The 17,203-nt window shown below is 28.4% G+C and overlaps 3 protein-coding genes across 5 annotated transcripts; all 3 read left to right on the top strand.

Annotated features, from left to right (window-relative positions):
- On the top strand, nt 1-5,069 carry LOC145749597 (uncharacterized). Its single transcript, XM_082565410.1, has 6 exons — nt 1-29; nt 510-582; nt 2,578-2,627; nt 2,785-2,926; nt 4,807-4,876; nt 5,023-5,069. Exons 1-6 carry the CDS (start codon nt 1-3, stop codon nt 5,067-5,069), a joined length of 411 nt encoding a protein of 136 aa, XP_082421536.1.
- On the top strand, nt 2,827-13,585 carry LOC145749910 (NACHT, LRR and PYD domains-containing protein 12-like). Of its 3 annotated transcripts, none has more exons than XM_082565793.1 (8): nt 2,827-2,857; nt 3,083-4,876; nt 6,428-8,226; nt 9,233-9,391; nt 10,088-10,246; nt 11,248-11,414; nt 12,458-12,519; nt 12,662-13,585. In XM_082565793.1, exons 3-7 carry the CDS (start codon nt 6,625-6,627, stop codon nt 12,474-12,476), a joined length of 2,106 nt encoding a protein of 701 aa, XP_082421919.1. In that variant the 5' UTR covers nt 2,827-2,857; nt 3,083-4,876; nt 6,428-6,624; the 3' UTR covers nt 12,477-12,519; nt 12,662-13,585. The 3 variants fall into 3 exon arrangements, with proteins under 3 accessions (XP_082421919.1, XP_082421921.1, XP_082421918.1); XM_082565795.1 differs by lacking the exon at nt 2,827-2,857 and having other exon boundaries at nt 3,020-4,640; nt 4,807-4,876; XM_082565792.1 differs by lacking the exon at nt 2,827-2,857 and having other exon boundaries at nt 3,020-4,876.
- A 520-nt stretch (nt 13,586-14,105) lies between these two features.
- On the top strand, nt 14,106-16,796 carry LOC145749594 (3 beta-hydroxysteroid dehydrogenase type 7-like). The gene is made up of 6 exons (XM_082565406.1): nt 14,106-14,192; nt 14,628-14,795; nt 15,177-15,515; nt 15,708-15,896; nt 16,128-16,340; nt 16,611-16,796. The coding sequence occupies exons 1-6, from the start codon at nt 14,106-14,108 to the stop codon at nt 16,794-16,796; spliced, it is 1,182 nt and encodes a 393-aa protein (XP_082421532.1).
- The last annotated feature ends 407 nt before the right edge of the window (nt 16,797-17,203 follow it).

The following is a 17,203-nucleotide window of genomic DNA, read 5'->3' as shown; positions in this document are numbered from 1 at the left end:
ATGCTGGAGAATTCTTACGTATGGAGAACGTTCGTCAGAATTCTTTGCTATAGTTAATGGAACGTTGTTTTCTCTTCGTTGGCCACTAATTAGCAACAAGCGCACTGCCTAATTTGAAACTTAATCGAACTTACAACTGTTTAATTAAACTATATTACACTAGAATGTAGTAATTTATATTATTTATAGCATTTTATGTTAAATAGTTACACTTTTACAAGTAGAAAGAACACATGTAAATTCAACACAAAACATATTTACACTACGGCCCTCCTAAATTCTTTCCTACTGATTACAGTTTGAGAGAATTCTTTCCTATGGTAAACGGCACTTTGTTTTGTTTAGAGTCGGACAAAATATGTGATCCAAATGTTGTTATATTTATACTAAAGGACCTAGTTTAAAAACTGATATTAATTGGGTCATAAGACCTTGTTTAACAATTAACATGACTGGTAATCATTAGAAATGCTTGTAGTTTTTCAAACCAAGTTCTTATTCTTTTTTAGGAACAACCTGAAGAATCACAAACTCCAGATCCACATGAGGTTGATCCAGAACCAAGAAGAAGACAAAATGAAGGTAAGTTTTATTTTTGTTTATAATATGGAAGTGTTTTTGGTATATGTTTATCTTTGATATAAGTAGACTGACTTCACAGTCCAATCTTGCATCGAATTTAAATGTGTTTATTAAAGAGATGGTTCGGTCGCAGAGTTTCTTTTTTAATTATGTTGGAATTTTTTCAACTTGCACGAGGATACCATTATTTTAAAAATTGGTCAAGTAGTTTTTGAGATATCGGGATTTGAAGGTAAATAATGTAAATAGGGAAAGTCCCAACGCTAGCGAGTCACGTGACGCACGACGTCATCGTCGTAAGATCATGTGCTGGCAGACATAGGAAAATGACCTTATTTTGTCCTCTCTGACCCGTTTGTTGTACTTTTTTTAAAATTTTTTTGCAGAAAACAAACTTAACATAAAAAGCAATATTTAGCCATATTATATAAGACATTTTTTACCTTTAAAGTATTTTTTATTAGGTAGGCTGTATTTGAAAAATTCTAACAAATTAAGGTTATGTTGTTAATTTTGGAAATTTACAAGGCAGAAACGGCCGATATTGGCTGACAAACACTTGGCCGATATTGGCTGAAACAGACAGGTCAACTGAGTGTTACTGAAGCTAAGTTTACTTGTTAGAACAGTAAGTTTTGCTTTAAACTTAATATATGCTTTAAAATCAACAAAATTGTCGGATATCATATAAAAACAGTTCTAATGACTAAACGTCAAATGGGTTAAGACACATAAAGTATATAATACATCAATAGACTATAAACTAAATATTCTGGTTAACATCTTTTATAGATTAATTAATAATTTCAAACAATTTTTTATACAACGCACAATATACGTAAGTACTTGTACCCCTGGCAACAAATATTAGTGTTTGCTGCCTTTTTTAACTTTAGTTTGTGGTTTACACTTGTAACAATATACCTAAAATAATTGTTATAGTATAACCAAAATAAAAGTATATACCGTCTATATATATACGCCAATTTGAACAATTTTAAACAAAACTAAGATTGTGTTAACAGTTAACTTTGCCTTAATAAGACTTAGTTGACCTGTCTTTTTCTTGCAAGAGTTTGTAAGCGTTTTTGGCTGGTAAATTTTCAAAATTAACAGCATAGCCATAATTTGTTTAAATTTTTCAAATACAGCCTACCCAATTAAAAATACTTAAAAAGTAAAAAATGTCTTATATAATATGGCTAAATATTGCTTTTTATGTTAAGTTTGTTTTCTGCAAAAAAAATTTAAAAAAAATTACAACAAAGGGGTCAGATAGGACAAAATAAGGTCATTTTCCTATGTCTGCCAGCACATGATCTTACGACGATGACGTCGTGCGTCACGTGACTTGCAAGCGTTGGGACTTTCCTATTTACAATATTTATCTTCAAATCCCGATATCTCAAAAACTACTTGACCAATTTTTAAAATAATGGCATCCTCGTGCTAGTTGGAAAAATTCCAACAAAATTAAAAAAGAAACTCTACGACCGAACCATCTCTTTAAGTTTGGTAATTTTAATCTGCTTATGTATTTAGTAATAACAAAAGTGACTAAGTTTGTCACCAACAAAATAACACTTTAAGATAGATGCAGATGGAATTAAACCTTAAACCTTGTGCGGTAATACCTAATAATATAACCACTGGTTATATCACTACATAAAGTCCTGTGTTTGATTTTTACTGTTTCCATGTCAAAGTGTTATTGAATAAGATGCTACAAACAATTCTTTCCTATATTCAATTTTAAGTTCTTTGCTTATATTTTACAAAAACAATCTTATCCAAATAGAATCAAAAAAACAAAAATATATTGAAATAGAACTTAACATAACACTTAAGATCTTATTAACAAAGATTATGCTGTATATGGTTATGCCGGTATTTTGTATTCAACTTTTAATATAATAAATGTAATATATTATTGTGTTGTAGCACAAGCAGTCTATAGAAACATTGTGTTTTAACCCAATGTTATTTAAATTAAAGGTTCCACTCCAAATGAAAATGAACAACCACGATCTCCTGCTTCAATTCAGGTTTTAACTTTAAAATTGTTCTTAAGATTTTGGGATATTTACTCGAATAAAATTTAAACACTGATATTGATTGGGTCATAAGACCTTGTTTAACAATAAATATAACTGGTAATCCTTAGAAATGTTATTAGATACCAAAGTTTTACTGTTTTTAAAGGAACAACCTGAAGAATTACAAACCCCAGATCCACATAAGGTTGATCCAGAAACAAGAAGAAGACAAAATGAAGGTAAGTTTTATTCTTGTTTATTTTATGGAAGTGTTTGTCATATTTTTTAAAGATCCATGCTTGTCTATGGTCTGTCTATGATAATATAAATATATCATCTGGACAATAACATTATATAATTCTAAACACTGATTTAGTTTGGGTAAAGTTACTGTAGAATTAGGCTGTAAAGTCAACTTTTAACAATGATTAAAATGTTTAATTGTCACGTTTTTAAAAGTGTAGAGTCTAAAGACGTAACGATGGAAACAGGTTTGACTGACTGGTTCTAAATTTATTACGATATTCGTCTTCTGTAAAATCGTATCGCTTCAAGAGCGACTCTTTTACACGTTCATATTAAATGGCATCATCATCACATAACCTTGAGTATACGTTCAAGGCTTTGCTGGTCAAAAGAGCGCTGAGAGACGTAGCCCAATCTCATTTCTCCCAGCCGCTTGTCATGGCGAACCGTTCAAATCAGAGAAGGTAGCTGTCCAAATCATCTTTGTCATCTACGAAAGGCGGCAGCTTTGGCCCTGGCAACTATATCTCCATTTTGTGTGATCCATTACGTTCTACCAACGCAATTTCTAGTTTTTTTATTTCTAATAAATGTAAATTGGCTTTTTCTTTGGCTTCTCTTGCTTCTTTTCGAGCTTTTTCTTCGGCTGCTCTGGCTTCTCTTCGCTCCTTAGCGCGCTCCTCGCGTTCGCAAGCTTGTTGTTCATTAACGAACGTTCATAACTCGACTTCTCCGTAGCCTAGCATCTGCCCAGCTGCTATGTGTTTCTGCATCTCTTCGGTAACTTATTGATAAAATACGCCTTGTATTTTTGACTTTCTGTAGCTTTCAAACAGTCTGCTCCCGGACGGGCCTCGAGATGTCACGTTTTTAGAAGTGTAGAGTCTAAAGACGTAACAGTGGAAACAGGTTTGACTGGCACTACTTTGAATGTCTATAGAAGGCCTTGTAGATTTGAAGTTATAACGACACAGTTTACTTAGCAAAACACGTTTATTAAATAACGGCAATAAGTATCTCAACAATTTCAAACGCTGAATGAATCTTTTAACGGAATGTGCACAGATTTTATAAACAACAATAACAAAAGCGTGGCGGGTACTCGCAAGTTTGTCCCACAATCGAACAATATGACAGTGTGATAAGGCTACAAGTCTGATATGGTCAAAGTGCGATAAATCTATTGTTCAATTTTAAAATTGTTAAAGTCGTATTATTGTTTCTACGAAAAAGGCGATTATTGATCACAATTACAGCTGTTAAGATAAGAACGATTTGTGACATTAATTGTCACTAATCTTTTTATTAACATAAATAATGTCGGTTGTTGTTAAATATTTATTACCATTCGAATCTAACTTTTCAGGTTTTAATGTAATTATAGGTGGGCACAGCTAACCTAAAAAGTAACTTTGTTAAATGGTTATTTGTTACACAATATATTAACTTGTTATCACTGCTTAGTTATTGATAACCATTAATGTTAAAATTTAGTTAAAACAAACAAAAACATTTTTATTTTTATAAATACAATAGTTTAGACCTTAGTTGATATTTTAACTAAACAATCGAAATTTTAAAAAATTCTAAAGCTGACTTGATTGGCTAATACTGACGACCAACTCGATAAATGGCAATATTTAAATTAACTTATGTTTTAAATTATTGCAATATAATATCACCTGTAAGAAACATTGTTTTAATCCAATATTATTTACTTTAAAAGGTTCTACTTCTAATGAAAATGTACAACCGAGATCCTTAGCTTTAAATCAGGTTTTAACTTTAAAGTTGTCAATAAATATAAGCATGTTTAAAAACAAGTTTAAATATTGTTTATAAGAATTAATAAAATTTTGGACTTAGTTTGAATAATAAATATAACTGGTAATCATTAAAAAATCTTTGTAGTTACATAACCAAAGTTTTACTGTTTATAAAGGAACAACCTGAAGAATCACAAACTCCAGATCCACATGAGGTTGTTCCAGAACCAAGAAGACAAAATGAAGGTAAATTTAAATCTTGTTTATAATATGGAAGTGTTTTTGGTATATGTTTATCTTTGATATAAGTAGACTGACTTCACAGTCTAATCTTGCATCGAATGTAAATGTCTTTATTAAGTTTGATAATTTTAATCTGCTCATGTATTTAGTAAAAGCAAAAGTGACTAAGTTTGTCACCAACAAAATAACACTTTAAGATAGATGCAGATGGAATTAAACCTTAAACCTTATGCGGTAATACCTAATAATATAACCACTGGTTATATCACTACATAAAGTCCTGTGTTTGATTTTTACTGTTTCCATGTCGAAGTGTTATTGAATAAGATGCTACAAACAATTCTTTCCTATATTCAATATTAAGTTCTTTCCTTATATTTTACAAAAACAATCTTATCCAAATAGAATCAAAAAAACAAAAATATATTAAAATAGAACTTAACATAACACTTAAGATCTCATTACAACTAAGCCACTTACATAAAAGTTACAAAACTTACTTAAAATAAGGATAACAAACAAGTAAAGGTTGAAACTTGTTTTCGCTGTAGTAGATAACAACGGTCTATATTTGTTACAATACTCACTCCTACTTAACTAAAAATTAATCAGCTGGTTATTATAACGCAATATTATTGGGTTGAATTTTTTTTTTTTTTTACGAAATGAAGGTAAATTTTACGAAATGAAGGTAAATTTAACAAAAAGACCAAAACAAGATATTAACAAAACTAACGATACCAAAAACTTTTGTGAAATGCGAAAATAAGGTTATATTAACTTAAACATATTTTTTACTCCTATTTATCTTAAAGTCTTAATTATAAAAAAGAAACAAAGAACAAACATGACAGCGAGTATTACACACTGTGAAAAATAAAAATATAAAATTTGTGTCATGGCCCCTTTCCTCTTTTAAAATAATTTGTTAATTTCAAACAACACAAATTGGTATATACACAAAAACACTGTTTATAAATTTGACTTTTGTATTCTGCCCCAACATTAACAAAACCCTTTATATACTTGTACTTAATACCATAACTTTGTAAATACTTTGACCATTGCATAACATGGTCATTAATTAATTGTTCACACTTTTCTAAACCAAGGGCTAGTGGTTCAATTTTAATGTAAATTCTACACCATACAAACTCTTTTAAATGGGCCAAATCCTGGATAAACACTATCAATTAATCGTCAAATATTTTATTACATTTATTAACTAATATGTAATTAATTATGCAAGCACACTTATTGGTCTTATACTAAGTTGTGTGTGCCTGACTTTTTGGTACACTTGTGCACTTAAATTAAATTATTTCTGTTCCAATGTACAATATGTAAGAACTAATCATCTATTACTACTACGATAAATCATATTAAATAAACTGATTCAGCACATTTATGCACCTGAATGGTATAAAGGGTTACGCAATGCAAGTACGGTTTGACTTTTGGGCATCGACTTGAGTACGGATCGACTAGCAACCACAATAGTTATTCTATATTAAATATTTAAACAAATAATAATCTATAACTGTGTTGTTTTAGGTAATTCTTTATGTGAACAACTTTCCATAAAGTGTTTTGAGCAAGCTAGTAGTTTTGCCAATGAATTCTGCTCTCCTGTCCAGTTAGACAAACAATTAGAATTTGTTGAGTTAGAACTTGCTCAATATTCTTCAACTGATATTAAATATTTAGATTCAGTTGATCACTTTCATACCAGAAAGGAACAATTTGAAAGAATGTCCAAGTTAACTCAACCTGACTATCACTCTGGTACAAAGATTGAGGTGAATGAGGTATTTGAATTAGCAAAAAGAAATGCTGAAGCAGCAGCTGAACAAAAATTCAACAAAGAGCCAAGAAATGAAGCTAAACGACTTGAATTAGACAAGAAAAAGAGAGACTTTATTAAAATACATTCTAAAGTCATGGCACTTGTTGGGCACGCAGGGACTGGTAAATCAACTTTTATTAAAATTCTGATTCAGGAAATTTTTTCTGAAAATAGCGACTTTCTTCAGAATATAAAATTTATATTCAGCATTATTTTGCGATCAGTTGATTTTCATGAAAAAATGTCGATTTTTAGGTTTCTTGTTGCAAATTCATCTATAGATTGGAATCAACCAGAGTCTACTGATGTAGAATCATTTAATTGCATTAAAAACAGTTCTGACACTATCCTCATCTTTGATGGACTGGATGAGGCTGATAGTACTACCTTAGGGAAAGCACCCAAAAACTTGGTATCTACAAATGGCTCTGCTGAAGATTTTCTAAAAAACATTTTTACTGGAAAGTTATTTCCCAATGCTTATAAGTTTATCACTTCTCGACCAAGGCAAATGTATGAGTGGCATCCTTCTTGCAGACCTATCTTAGTGTTAAAACTACTTGGTTTCAATAAGGAAGCACAAAAAAACATTTGCGTGCAAATATGTGGGGAAAATTCACCTAAAGTCTTAACCTACTTACAAGATCATCCAGATATTGATGCTTACAATTATGTTCCTGTCAACTGTATTCTATCCATGCACTGCATCAATCAAGCAATTTTGTCTGGCTCTGAAGTTAATCTAAAAACTATGACAAATGTTATGCTTGCTTCTTTAAAGCATTATATGAGATCGGATCATTTTCCTGACAACACAGACATTCTTGAGAACGAATTTAAAGGTCTAGCTTATCTTGCCTGGAATGGGTTTAAAAAGAAAAAAATTTGTTTTGATCAAAAAGACATTAAAAAGGCTGGAATTACAAAAGAAATGCTTAAAACATTTCTTGACACTTTTGTTTATGATTCGTCAAACATGAAAGTCAAGATATTAGAAGGAGACAAACGAAGCAACTTCAGTCATCTCACCTGGCAAGAACTGTTTGCTGCCATGTATTTATTCTTATGGGCAAGTCCGAAGAAATTTCAAAAATGTGTTCCTAAGTTTTCCACTAGTCGATGGGAAGTAGTCACAAAATTTCTGTTTGGATTTTACAATTCCAAGGATTTGTCTGAATTTCAATCTGGTTCTTCAACAGCTTATGATAAGAAACGAGCTGTTCTAGAAACATATGCAAAAGATTTGTGTAAAAATGTTAATTCTTCATCAACTATTATTGAACTCAGCAGTTATTTGTATGAATCCAACGATGATGACCTCAACCAGTCTGTTCTAAGTCTTCTACCTGATTATTTAGACCTTGAGTTTGAGAAATCTTTGTTGCCGAGTGACTACATCCATCTTGGCTACTTGTTTGAACAACTGACCAAACCTCTTTCTTTAAAGATGTGGTTTGGTAGAAATGACATATCTCAACTGCCTAGTATCTTTAAAGGTTTAGTGAAGGTAAGCAAAAACATTATTGTTATTTTGAATATAATGCCCAGGTTTAATTTACACAGGAAATTTATTTACTAAAGTAGATAAAATCACCAAAATTTATAGATTTGTATTTAATATTATTTTAATAATTCTGTAATTATAATAAAACTTTTTGTTTGAATAAGTAATTTGCAATTTTGTAAAAAGTAAAATGATAACAATGCTCATATTGTTTAACAATGGTTCATTGTTGAGATACAATCCCCCATTTTGTACTTTCCCCAAATTACATTATTCAATAAATAAAAGTTTTAATTAATTTTTGAAAGCAAAACTTAACATTCTTTACCTGAATACAAAATAAATTTAGAATATTAAATAAAAAATAATGTAAAAACTTAAACTTTTAGTATTTAGTATGCCTACTTAAAATGGGCTGCTTTATATTACTATAAAGGTAGGTTACAAAACTACTGGGGTTAAATTAACAAGAGGGGGAAATGTATAAAATTACATCCTTAATTTTTTTTGTGTATTGATTAACACAGTCGATAGCAACAAACATTTTAGGTTTACGTAACAAGTCTTATTATTTACAATTATAACAAAGAAAACAGAAATCGATGTTAACTTTAAATTTGCTTCACATAAAAAAACTCTCATAAAATATTGATCCAAACAAAGCTTAAAATAATTTGTTTCATAAACTAAAAAGTTGGGTTAAAATAATATTTACCCCCATATTATTGCTGGGGATTTTATTATTACCCCTAAATATTTTTGTACTCACTGGGTTAATTGCAAAGTATTGTTATATAAATATCTGGGCTTAAATTACTTAAAGTTATCAAAACTAAATTTTAAATTTATTTAAACTAGCTTTAAATAAGAATTAAAATGTTGGTAATTATTATTTAAATTCAAAATGCTCATAATTACTATTTTATAAAGAATATATTTTTTAAACTTTTTCTTAGGTAATTAAATTAAAGTAATCTTTAAATTAAGTAAAATATAAATTTTGTTTTAGATAAAGTTGAACTTATCACATAACAAAATTAGTGATGAAACTGCAACATTACTGGGTGAGGTTATTGACAAGTTTGAGAAACTTAATATTAGTGATTGTCGCATCACAGAAGTTGGTGGATTGGCCATTGCTAGAGCTTGTTCAAAACTAACGAATACTGTAAGTATATTACTTTATTGCTTGGTATTTAAAGATTATTTATTTAAACAAGCACTAGATTTAAATAACATTTGTATTAAAATTACTTTATGTAATAACAAAACTTTTTTATTTAGTTTATAAAAATATAAACACAATTTTATTTTCAATTTTATAACAAGAAGTAAAAACGGTCACAATGCCCATTAACTTTAACAATGGGTCATTGTTAAGTTACAACTTATTGTATTATATTTAAATAAAATTATTTTTTGTATTTCCTCAGGATCAAATTATTTAAAAATTAAAAGTTTTAAAGAAATATTTAAAACAAAATTACTTTATAAACTTTTGGAGAATTTTAAACTTAAAATAAACAAAAATATTTGAATTTAACAATTAATACATTATTTTTAGTAACATTAAACAAATTCAATTTTAAACATTTAAATATTTTGGCTCATTTATTAAAAAAAATTTATTAATTAACAATAAAATTTTATTAAAACAATAAGTGTGATAATAAGTAAATTTTAATTAAAGTTTAAATATTCTAAATATATAACAAGTTAGTAAAAATTAAATGTTGATCATTTTTGTGTTACTTCAAAATTTTAGTTATTATTATTATTATAAAGTGTTTTGTTAAACAGTTTTTATCTCAGTTATTTTAATTAAAGTAACTTTTAATTAAGTAAAATATAAATTTTGTTTTAGATAAAGTTGAACTTATCATTGAACGAAATTGGGGATGAAACTGCAACATTACTGGGTGAGGTTATTAACAAGTTTGAGCAACTTAATATTAGGTATTGTTGCATCACAGAAGTTGGTGGATTGGCCATTGCTAGAGGTTGTTCAAAACTAACACATCCTGTAAGTATATTACTTTATTGCTTGGTATTTAAAGATTAATTATTTAAACAAGCACTAGATTTAAATAACATTTATTATTAAAATTACTTTATGTAACAACAAAACTTTTTTATTTAGTTTATAGAAATATAAACACAAATTTATTTTCAATTTTATAACAAGAAGTAAAAACGGTCACAATGCCCATTAACTTTAACAATGGTCCATTGTTAAGTTACAATCTATTAATATTTTTTTTAAATTAAGTTTTGTATTTTTCCTATTTAGAAATAATTAAAAATTAATAAAATGGTTATTATTAAATTTGTGGTATAATTTAAGAAAATTGATGAATTTATTTTATTAATATTAATTTTAATTTATGTTAATTAGTAGTTTAAGTTATTTTATTTAAACTTAAAGTTTAACTTCACTTACTAAAATTAACTACAACAATTAAATTTATTGTTTCGAAAATAATTGGATTAATAGTTGTTTTAAATTAATTATTTGAATTAGAATAATTTTTAAATTAAGTAAAATATAAATTTTGTTTAAGATAAAGTTAAACATTTAATATTAAAATTGATTTGTTTAAACAAAACTTTAATTTTTATTAAATTTATAATTTTGTAAAAAAAGTTAACAGTCACAATGCCCATTAACTTTAACAATGCTCCATTGTTAAGTTACAATCCATTGTATTAATATTTACTAAAATAAGTTTTAGTGTTTTTCCAGAATCAAATTATATGAAAATTAAAAGTTTTAAAGAATATAATTCTTATTTAATAAAAATGCAACATGTAACCTAACCACAAGAACAATTTAAATCTTTAGAAAATGTTTAAATTTAACAATTATTATTTTTTATAGTTATATTAAACAAATTTAATTTTAAACATTTAAAATATTTGAATCAATAAAACTTATCAAAAAACAAATTATAATTTAACAATAAAACTTTATTTAAACTATTGGTGTGCGAATGATAAATTTTAATTAAAGTTGAAATGTTTTAGATGAAAGTGTTGAATATTAGCGACAACAATCTTGGAGATGAGTGTGCTGTTGCTTTCTCATCATGCCTCCACAACATTCAATGCTTATATGTAATGTTTTGTGGTTTTACTGAGGATGGGAAACAACTATTGAGGAAAGCAAGCAAAAAAGTTCCAAATATGTATTTGTAAGTTTTGTTTACTATACAACATTATTTAAACATATTTACTATAGGACAAACATATTTACTATATTAAAATCCCTTACAAGAATAAACTAAAACTAACTTTTAATAAAAGAGGTTTTTGACACTTTTAAGACTACCTTTTATTTTTGTAGATTAGTTATTAAATTTTTTTTTTGTAACATTCTATTTTTCAAATTTTATTTTTTTAGATTGTTGATATTTTTTTAAGACGTACATTTACATTTTACTAGGCAAAAAAAATAACTTTAAAACTTAACACAAATAAAAACCCCCGATGAACGTTATTTTAAATCCCTAAAACACAATATTTTAAACCCCTAAAACACGTTATTTTAAATCCCTAAAACACAATATTTTAAACCTCTAAAACACAATATTTTAAACCTCTAAAACACAATATTTTAAACCCCTAAAACACAATATTTTAAACCCCTAAAACACGATATTTTAAATCCCTAAAACACAATATTTTAAACCCCTAAAACACGTTGATTTAAATCCCTAAAACACAATATTTTAAACCTCTAAAACACAATATTTTAAACCTCTAAAACACAATATTTTAAACCACTAAAACACAATATTTTAAACCTCTAAAACACAATATTTTAAATCCCTAAAACACAATATTTTAAACCTCTAAAACACAATATTTTAAACCCCTAAAACACGATATTTTAAACCCCTAAAACACGATATTTTAAATCCCTAAAACACAATATTTTAAACCCCTATAACACAATATTTTAAACCTCTAAAACACAATATTTTAAACCTCGAAAACACAATATTTTAAACCCCCAAAACACAATATTTTAAACCTCTAAAACACAATATTTTAAACCTCGAAAACACAATATTTTAAACCCCCAAAACATGTTATTTCAATCTGTCAATTTGTTTTATTTAGGATAATCGACCACTTTCCTGTCAATTTGTTTTACTTAGGATAATCGACCACTTTATTTAGGATAATCGATCACTTTGTTTTATTTAGGATAATCGACCACTTTTTTATTTAGGATGATCGACCACGTATAATCAACCACTTTCCCGTTACAAAGTAACTGAAGCATCAAATAATGTGAGTTTTCACCTTACCATAAATATTAGTGATTTTATATGGTTTATAAGTATTTGTTAAAATTATTTTTAAAAATGTTGATAATTTTACTCAATAATTAAATTAAATTTTATTAAAATTACACCCACTTATATTTAACTAGGTTGTGGCCCTGAAATCATGGAAACTTTGTTCATTTTGTTTGAAAAAAAAGCTATTCTGTGCAAAAAAGTAAATTGTAAGAAAATGGAAAAGTTAGAAAAGTTATTTTTAAAGTTATTTTCATTTATTATTTGGTCTTTAATATTTCTGTGTTGTGTACAATGTGCTTTTTATTGTATAAGTGCTAATTTTAGTTTTTATTAATTCGTTTTACAGTTTTATTTTCAATTATTAATTTTCATTCATTATTTGGTCTTTAGTATTTTCATGTTGTAAACGATGTACTCAGATAAGTGCTAATTTTTACTATATTTGATTTTGTGGAAATATTGGAAATAATTTACTTCTAATGAACTGTTTGTTTATTTAAGATTAAGATTAATTCCATTGTTAAAAAATGCATTTTATTGAGGAAGTGTGCATGTGCTTTACTAATATGTAGTTTTGTGTAGTTTTTAGTAAGGATCTTTAGGTTTTAATGTTGTTATTTTCTATATATATTAAATGTTGGCAGGAAACCTCTCCTAATATAAAACTTTTGCATAAATGACAATATTAAACATTATTTTACTTGTATCTTATTAACCTATAAAAACATTTAAGTTTGTTTTTATTGCTTTATATGTGCTACAATAGAGGCATAAAGGGCATGGCTTTAAACTTTTTCTTGTCATGTATTCGACCAGTTAAAATGAATTTTAAAGATGTATGTCAATTAGTGCAAATAATATTTTAATGAAATTTTGAATTTTTTCTATTATTTGGACCCAGGACATTATTTGACTTGTCACCACTGTTGTATGTTAACTTGAGTCTTATGTAGTTATTGTAGATGTGCTTTTAAGTGCTTGTATGTTATGCAAATATTAATTCTTCACCGCTTGCCAAATAATTTGTAGAAGCGATTAAAATTCCTAGTTATTCAGCAATATTGTGTTTTATTTGTAACGATGCTTATAAGATCATGTTTAAATATCCAGCAATGTTAAATACTATTTAAAGTACTTTACTGGAACAAGTACAATCTTAACAATTCTTCCTTTCCCACAAAAAGACTTGAGCCCATACTTGGACAAATAACTTAAATTTAAGAAAAGTTGCCCATAAACAATATGTCTTCTAGTAAATGTATAGGGTCATCTTTAAAAAAAAAATTTACTGTTTTTTTGACAATCCTATAAATTACCTTTACAAGCCTACAGCTACACACTTATTTTTTAATAATATTTATCTCTAAAAAATTTTTGAGGATAAACGTTTACGCAACAACAGATGTTTTAACAATATGAATAAACACAAAACAGCGTAAACTTTTGCTCGTACAAATTTTGGGATTTTTAGTTTTGCGAAAAATTTTACGAAATTGCACGAAATAATAAAACCAGTTTAAAAAGTTTTATTTAAATGATATATTTGGTAGTGGTTGGTGTAGTTAAAAGGTAACCATGTCGTACATGCTTCCCCATCTTACAAACGGCTGGCAAGTCGATCAATCGACGATTTGGGACCCGGCCTGCATGAAAATGGACGAGGTATTTAATGATTTTAAATATAAATAAGTTCAATAATGTTTAAGTTTTGTTACGGCGTCAAATTTTAATATTTTCACGTATTAAAAAACCATATTTTAAACAAAATTTTAGGTAAACTAGGCATAAGTTTAATATTTTTTGCTGAAAAAGTGGATTTGTGTTATTTTCTTTACTAGACTTGTTTTCTGAGTTTAAAGAAAGTTTAATTAAAATTAATTTATTAAAGAAAATTAAGTTTCTATATAATAATATGCTGTGTAGTGATAAGGTGCCATAATTTTAAAACAAAACTAAAAAAGAATATGTTTTATTGATAAAATTAAGTTTTTTTTGATCATTCCGCGAAATATTTAATTTGGACGTTTATACAACAAATATTTTGCTTTAGAATTCTGTATGTAACATTTTATTAAATCAACAATTTTTAATGTTTAGACCTTGTATAGTATAGCTGACAAAGTGAAGAACTTTGCTGTTGTTTACTTAGTTGACATTACTGAGGTGCCAGACTTCAACAAAATGTACGAATTATACGACCCCTGCACAACTATGTTCTTCTACAGGTTGTTATTTACAGAATTTAATTTTGATGGTTTTGTTTTTGTATTGGGTATATTGTTAAGCATTAGGATGACTAACTTCTGGTTTGGGGTTCAATTCCCATTGGTTCTGTGAACCGACAACATGGGTAGTGGTCAAAACACTTGGCTTCCCTACATGAGGTCCTAGGTTCAATTCATACTGCTCTCACGCTGTAGTGCTCTTGAGTAAGGAGCTATAAATGATATAAACTTTTGCTGAACCAACGAAATTTAATCAAAGCACATAAACTTTAATAATTTAACTTTATGCGAAGTATTTATATTCAGTATTTTCTACTAAAATTTGTAATTATCTTTTTTTTTTGTATAAATATTAGAAAATTTTTTAAATCTTATTTTGTTTATTTTTTTAGATGCCAACATGAAAGTTTAATGGATTAAGTGTGACGTCATAGAACATAGTAGTCTCATCTCTGCCGTACAAGGTTGTCATGTAGTTTTGCATATGGCCAGTGTCATCGATTACAAGGAATTAATTACTTGCCAAAAATTATGGAAAATAAATGTTGGAGGTAGGCATTGTGATGTCATAAGTGATGGGATTGTTATAACAGAATCTGACAACATTTGTTTTAGAACTTATATGGTACAGATTTTTGTTGTTAAATATATTATGATGTCATATAGGTCAGGAACAATGAATGTGTTAAAGGCTTTTTGTGCAAACAATCTCGGTTATTGTCTCTACACGAGTTCAATTGAGGCTTTTGGACAGAACTATGTAACCACTAGTGGGCGGTAGAGAAGACACTATTTATTTTTACTCTTCTGTGACGTCATACGGAAGGACAAAGAAGGACGCGGAGGAGCTCGTACTGGAGTGGAACGGAAAAAAGATGAAAAATGGAGAGGTGACGTCATTATAATTGTTTGCTTTTGTTCTTTTTATTATTGACAGCATAATACTTTGTAGAAACTGGTCACATGTGCACTTAGAGGTTCTTGTATTTATGGCGAAGATGACAACTTTACCAAATCGATTCTTTTGCACCATCTTGCGACTAAAGTAATCAAATCTCTTGTTCCACCAGAGGCGCTACAAACTCGAATGTACGTTGAAAACGTGACTTGGTGTCACGTGATCGCGGCCACAAAAATGCAGGTAAACAAAACTTAGTTGTTCACTGCTTTAATATTGGGTTAGTGTGCGAAAGATCTCTGGTTCGAGCACCACCACAGCTGTATATAGCTCCGGTTGTAACTAATATGTCTCTGCATGTTCTTACTGAAAATTAGGTTTTAAGTTTAGTGAAAAATATTGGTTTATATTTTGGTTATGTTAAAAAATTCTAAGAAATTAACTTGTACTCTGACTATAACTTATATTGTACAGGAGTCCCCTTCTTTGGTTGGGGGAAACACCTACTTTCTGTGTGACGAAACCCCAGAGTTATCTTACCTGAGATTGAACTTGAAATTCTACGAGCATTTGGGTTTCAACATTTACAAGAGGGAGCCGGTGTTGCCGTTTTGGTTGTTTATCCTCGTTTCAACGTTTGTTGTTTGGTGTTGTCAGGTGCTGGGTTGGTTTGGGATCAAAAAAGAGGTAAATATTTAGTTTATTGAGTAGTTTTTAGCTGGGTTACTGTCATAAGGGTTTTACTTAAAAACATATGCGCAAAAACACCATTTTACCATAAACATCGACCTAAATTTTGGTTAAATGTCGTGGTCTAAAACTTATCTCTTTGAAATAAACCCCATACCTATTTGGATAATACTTTGGTGACGAGGGTCAGTATGTTAAGTTATTGCAAGTGTTAAACATTTATTTCATGTATAATACTTTTAATGACAACTATTTTGTGATTTTTAGCCCAATATTACACCAAACATGGCCAAGTTGTCCTGCACAAGATTCACCGTCTCCAATCAAAAGTTTGTGGAACATTTTGGCTACAAACCAAAGTATAGTTGGCCTGAATCGTTGAATATAATGAAGGAATATGTGAACAAGATTGTAAATGAAGTAGAAAATAATAATTTGAAAAAAATAAATTAATTTATATATATGTGATTCAATTTTGTTGGTATGTTTGTATTAGAATTTTTGTTGTGAAATAAAATAAAGACAACGTGCAATAAACTTAAAGTTTTAAGTCGAGGATAAATTATATAGATATGTTTTGCCAGTTATGACGTCGGTCGTAAATACGTCATCCACTCTCTGTATATAAACAGCTGACACACGTGCCGCGTTATTTAAAGTTGGAGGTTTTGTTTTGAAGGTTGTTCTTGCGTAAGTTCGTGGCTAGTAACTTTACTTTTGTTTTTTATTTTAAAAAGCAGTTATCTTCAATAGCAGATTAGAAAACATACGATTGGTAATTTCATTAACCTTATATTGCTAAAGATTTATTGAATTAGAATATTTTGGCATTTTTGAAAATTTAATATTCGTTTAACATG

Source organism: Corella eumyota, chromosome 4 (genome assembly GCF_963082875.1).
Source record: "Corella eumyota chromosome 4, kaCorEumy4.1, whole genome shotgun sequence".
NCBI lineage: Eukaryota > Metazoa > Chordata > Ascidiacea > Phlebobranchia > Corellidae > Corella > Corella eumyota.
Note: the sequence above shows the minus strand (reverse complement) of the source record. Positions and strands in the feature narration are given on the sequence as shown.